This window comes from Oncorhynchus clarkii, chromosome 7, assembly GCF_045791955.1.
Source record: "Oncorhynchus clarkii lewisi isolate Uvic-CL-2024 chromosome 7, UVic_Ocla_1.0, whole genome shotgun sequence".
NCBI lineage: Eukaryota > Metazoa > Chordata > Actinopteri > Salmoniformes > Salmonidae > Oncorhynchus > Oncorhynchus clarkii.
The window spans coordinates 81734206-81739937 of NC_092153.1; the positions used below are offsets into that span (position 1 = coordinate 81734206).

At 46.7% G+C, this 5732-nt stretch overlaps 1 protein-coding gene across 1 annotated transcript in view; it reads left to right on the forward strand.

Moving 5' to 3' along the window:
• Window positions 1-3483, forward strand: part of LOC139412696 (sericin-2-like) — a 34805-nt gene extending 31322 nt beyond the window's left edge. Inside the window, exon 2 of the mRNA XM_071159357.1 lies at window positions 2774-3483. Within this exon, the coding sequence (XP_071015458.1) occupies window positions 2774-3483 (710 nt within the window). The remainder of the gene's footprint in view (window positions 1-2773) is intronic.
• The last annotated feature ends 2249 nt before the right edge of the window (window positions 3484-5732 follow it).

Genomic DNA, 5732 nt, shown 5'->3' on the forward strand with positions numbered 1-5732 from the left:
GAGACGAAGAGGCAGGCGGAGAGGATTTTGTCTTTCCCCAAAATCTGTCCACATTAAGCAGATAATTAATTATTAAGCAAGTGAGGAGTTTTTGTGTGGGGACAATGAGAGAGTGTTCAATTTAGGCAAGATAAACAAGAATTGCTATTTTGATGTGTGGGGCTTATTTGAGCTAATAGAAGTTCCGTAATGCTTAGTTTGTTACCGGTGTACCGCCATGACTGGGATGGACGTGACATCACGGCAACTTTGAGAAAAAAACACTTTCTATCGGAGTTGTCCCTGTTGAAATTCGAGATGATCTATGCATATTCATGAGGCAAAGCATAGTATCTCACTCTCCATTGAATACAGACTGTTGACGTTAACACGCCTCATCAAATGTTCAAAAAAGTATTTGAATAACGTGATGTATCCACCAATCCAAAGAGTGGAATAGGCGGGAGCTTGACAGCCCACCATTTCACTCTGCGGCCAACGAATCCCATTGTTAAGGCGAAGACATGAGCATCTCATCATTATATCCGGTATCTCTGATGTTGTGCAGGCAGTCAAGTTGGCTTTCCCATTCCTCACACAACCACTTCCTGTTTCAGTCTAACCAGGAAACTAGGGAGTGACCGGAGCGAAGCTCACAGCCAATATACATATCAAGGAACCATGGAAACCTGTGGGTTAAAGCACAGGTTTCCCATTCCTGGACCTGGACCTGGGGACACAAGGGTTAGTGTTAACCCTAACTCTAACTCAGTGTTGGGAAACACTGGCTGACGGTGTATTTGAGCTCCACAAAACACGTTCACAAGGAGATGTGAAGGTGTAGCTTATTATAGGACAGGAATTTAGTGTAGCTTAGCCTGTTACTGGACCCATATGTCTGTGTCTTGATTTTCTCTTTAAATCAGAGAAGGTCTTATAGGTGGAGCCTCTATGCTAAACAACTGTACGTCTGGGGAAGAATCAGAATAAATAAAAGTTCATCTGTGGCTGCTGTCCCTAGTCCTCTTTGTGCTATCACGTGAGTGTCACATTCCTGAGAGATGCCAAGGTATACAGTAAGTCATCTTGGTTTACCCTGAACTAAAGTCTGGCATTATTGGTCAGATGCTCAATGAAGTTCTGGGGTACTGGAGAACTTATTTGTAATGCTTTTAATCTTTTTAATGAATTTATCTTATTAACACTTTGTTCTAGCTAGCTATTTGTGTAGGTAGCTATCAAGTAAACGCAATGATAGATAGACTAAGATGGATTTACTATAACACACTAAGTTAACACACGTGTTAACAGAAGAGATAGAACTACGATCGGAACCGGAACACAGAGCTCCACCTTGTCTCTTTGAAAGTCACAGGCATGTCGATGGTGCCAAATGTCCCCTCCCCTTTCCCCGAAATTCCAAAAAAATGCTAACACCATTGAAATTGGGATTTGTCCAAAGCACCGGTGATAACGCTATCTCACGTATCCCATCCTATCATGACAGATCTACACTACCATTTATGTTTACGTAGTCTGTCCCCCCCCCCCCCCCCCCCGAGAGAGTAATGTCTAATTTACTATAGAACCTGAGTGCAGTTTATCAGTGAACCGATTGAAGATTGAGCATAAATCTAACATACATGTCTGTTGTGTGTTGGAGAAAAAGATACAGGGTTAATCTGTGACTGGCATTACCAGTCCTCATGTGGTATGTGAGTGTGTTGTAGTAAATCCATTTTAGTGTGTTGTAGTAAATCCATCTTAGTGTGTTGTAGTAAATCCATCTCAGTGTGTTGTAGTAAATCCATCTTAGTGTGTTGTAGTAAATCCATCTCAGTGTGTTGTAGTAAATCCATCTTAGTGTGTTGTAGTAAATCCATCTCAGTGTGTTGTAGTAAATCCATCTTAGTGTGTTGTAGTAAATCCATCTCAGTGTGTTGTAGTAAATCCATCTCAGTGTGTTGTAGTAAATCCATCTCAGTGTGTTGTAGTAAATCCATCTCAGTGTGTTGTAGTAAGTCCATCTTAGTGTGTTGTAGTAAATCCATCTTAGTGTGTTGTAGTAAATCCATCTTAGTGTGTTGTAGTAAATCCATCTCAGTGTGTTGTAGTAAATCCATCTTAGTGTGTTGTAGTAAATCCATCTCAGTGTGTTGTAGTAAATCCATCTTAGTGTGTTGTAGTAAATCCATCTCAGTGTGTTGTAGTAAATCCATCTCAGTGTGTTGTAGTAAATCCATCTCAGTGTGTTGTAGTAAATCCATCTCAGTGTGTTGTAGTAAGTCCATCTTAGTGTGTTGTAGTAAATCCATCTTAGTGTGTTGTAGTAAATCCATCTTAGTGTGTTGTAGTAAATCCATCTCAGTGTGTTGTAGTAAATCCATCTTAGTGTGTTGTAGTAAATCCATCTTAGTGTGTTGTAGTAAATCCATCTTAGTGTGTTGTAGTAAATCCATCTCAGTGTGTTGTGGTAAGTCCATCTTAGTGTGTTGTAGTAAATCCATCTTAGTGTGTTGTAGTAAATCCATCTCAGTGTGTTGTAGTAAATCCATCTTAGTGTGTTGTAGTAAATCCATCTTAGTGTGTTGTAGTAAATCCATCTTAGTGTGTTGTAGTAAATCCATCTTAGTGTGTTGTAGTAAATCCATTTTAGGCAGCAGCAGTCAGCAACAGTCAACAGGCAGCAGTCAGCAGTCAGCAACAGTCAACAGGCAGCAGTCAGCAACAGTAAACAGCAGTCAGCAACAGTCAGCAATATGCAACAGTCGGCAGTAGGCAACATTCAATCCAGAGTCAAAGGGAGCAGTCAGCAGCAGTCAACAGGCAGCAGTCAGCAGCAGTCAGCAGCAGTCAGCAGGCAGCAGCAGTCAACAGCAGTCAGCAGGCAGCAGCAGTCAACAGCAGTCAGCAGGCAGCAGCAGTCAACAGCAGTCAGCAGGCAGCAGCAGTCAACAGCAGTCAGCAGCAGTCAACAGCAGGCAGCAGCAGTCAACAGGCAGCAGCAGTCAGCAGCAGTCAGCAACAGTCAACAGCAGGCAGCAGCAGTCAACAGGCAGCAGCAGTCAGCAGGCAGCAGTCAGCAACAGTCAACAGGCAGCAGTCAGCAACAGTCAGCAGCAGTCAGCAGCAGTCAGCAGCTTTCAACAGCAGTCAACAGGCAGCAGCAGACAGCAGTCAGCAGCATTCAACAGCAGTCCACAGGCAGCAGCAGTCAGCAGTCAGCAGCAGTCAGCAGGCAGCAGTCAGCAACAGTCAACAGGCAGCAGTCAGCAACAGTCAACAGGCTGCAGTCAGCAGCAGTCAACAGGCAACAGTCAACAGCAGTCAACAGGCTGCAGTCAGCAACAGTCAACAGGCAACAGTCAACAACAGTCAACAGGCTGCAGTCAGCAGCAGTCAACAGGCAACAGTCAGCAGCAGTCAGCAGGCAGCAGTCAGCAGCAGTCAACAGCAGTCAGCAACAGTAAACAGCAGTCTACAGGCAGCAGTCAGCAACAGTAAACAGCAGTCAACAGTCAGCAGTCAACAGGCAGCAGCAGTCAACAGGCAGAAGTCAGCAACAGTCAGCAGGCAGCAGTCAGCAACAGTAAACAGCAGTCAGCAGCAGTCAACAGGCAGCAGTCAGCAACAGTCAACAGGCTGCAGTCAGCAGCAGCCTGCAGCAGTCAACAGGCAGCAGTCAGCAGCAGTCAACAGGCAGCAGTCAGCAACAGTCAACAGGCAGCAGTCAGCAACAGTAAACAGCAGTCAGCAACAGTAAACAGTCAGCAGGCAGCAGTCAGCAGCAGTAAACAGCAGTCAACAGTCAGCAGTCAACAGCAAGCAGTCAGCAACAGTAAATAGCAGTCAGCAACAGTCAACAGGCAGCAGTCAGCAACAGTCAACAGGCAGCAGTCAGCAACAGTCAACAGGCTGCAGTCAGCAGCAGTCAGCAACAGTCAACAGGCAGCAGTCAGCAACAGTCAACAGGCAGCAGTCAGCAGCAGTCTGCAGCAGTCAACAGGCAGCAGTCAGCAGCAGTCAACAGGCAGCAGTCAGCAACAGTCAACAGGCAGCAGTCAGCAACAGTAAACAGCAGTCAGCAACAGTAAACAGTCAGCAGGCAGCAGTCAGCAACAGTAAACAGCAAGCAGTCAGCAACAGTAAATAGCAGTCAACAGTCAGCAGTCAACAGGCAGCAGTCAGTAACAGTAAACAGCAGTCAACAGTCAGCAGTCAACAGGCAGCAGCAGTCAACAGGCAGCAGTCAGCAACAGTCAGCAGGCAGCAGTCAGCAACAGTAAACAGCAGTCAGCAACAGTAAACAGTCAGCAGGCAGCAGTCAGCTGCAGTCAACAGCAGTCAGCAACAGTAAACAGCAGTCAACAGGCAGCAGTCAACAGGCAGCAGTCAGCAACAGTAAACAGCAGTCAACAGGCAGCAGTCAACAGGCAGCAGTCAGCAACAGTCAACAGCAGTCAACAGGCAGCAGTCAGCAACAGTCAACAGCAGTCAACAGGCAGCAGTCAGCAACAGTAAACAGCAGTCAACAGGCAGCAGTCAACAGGCAGCAGTCAGCAACAGTCAACAGCAGTCAGCAGGCAGCAGCAGTCAACAGGCAGCAGTCAACAGGCAGCAGTCAGCAACAGTCAACAGCAGTCAGCAGGCAGCTTCAGTCAGCAGCAGTAAACAGCAGTCAACAACAGTAAACAGCAGTCAGCAGCAGTAAACAGCAGTCAGCAGCAGTAAACAGCAGTCAGCAACAGTCAACAGCAGTCAGCAGGCAGCAGCAGTCAGCAGCAGTAAACAGCAGTCAGCAGCAGTAAACAGCAGTCAGCAGCAGTAAACAGCAGTCATCAACAGTAAACCGCAGTCAGCAACAGTAAACAGCAGTCAACAGGCAGCAGTCAACAGGCAGCAGTCAGCAACAGTAAACAGCAGTCAGCAGCAGTAAACAGCAGTCAGCAGCTGTAAACAGCAGTCAGCAGCAGTAAACAGCAGTCAGCAGCAGTAAACAGCAGTCAGCAACAGTAAACAGCAGTCAGCAACAGTAAACAGCAGTCAGCAACAGTAAACAGCAGTCAGCAGGCAGCAGCAGTCAGCAGCAGTCAACAGCAGTCAGCAACAGTAAACAGCAGTCAGCAGCAGTAAACAGTAGTCAGCAGCAGTAAACAGCAGTCAGCAACAGTAAACAGCAGTCAGCAACAGTAAACAGCAGTCAACAGGCAGCAGTCAGCAACAGTAAACAGCAGTCAACAGCAGTAAATAGCAGTCAGCAGCAGTAAACAGCAGTCAGCAGCAGTAAACAGCAGTCAGCAGCAGTAAACAGCAGTCAGCAGCAGTAAACAGCAGTCAGCAACAGTAAACAGCAGTCAGCAACAGTAAACAGCAGTCAGCAGCAGTCAGCAACAGTAAACAGCAGTCAGCAGGCAGCAGCAGTCAGCAGCAGTAAATAGCAGTCAGCAACAGTAAACAGCAGTCAGCAACAGTAAACAGCAGTCAGCAGCAGTCAGCAACAGTAAACAGCAGTCAGCAGCAGTCAGCAGCAGTCAGCAGCAGTCAGCAACAGTCAGCAGCAGTCAGCAACAGTCAGCAGTTAGCAGTAGGCAGCAGTCAGCAACAGTCAGCACTTGTCAACAGTAGGCAGTCAGCAGTAGGCAACAGTCGGCAGTCAGCAGCCGGTAGCATCCTCCATATCGTGGCTCCCAAATGGCACCGTATCCCTTATATAGTTCACTATTTTGGGACCAGGATGAAGGAAATGGGGCCAT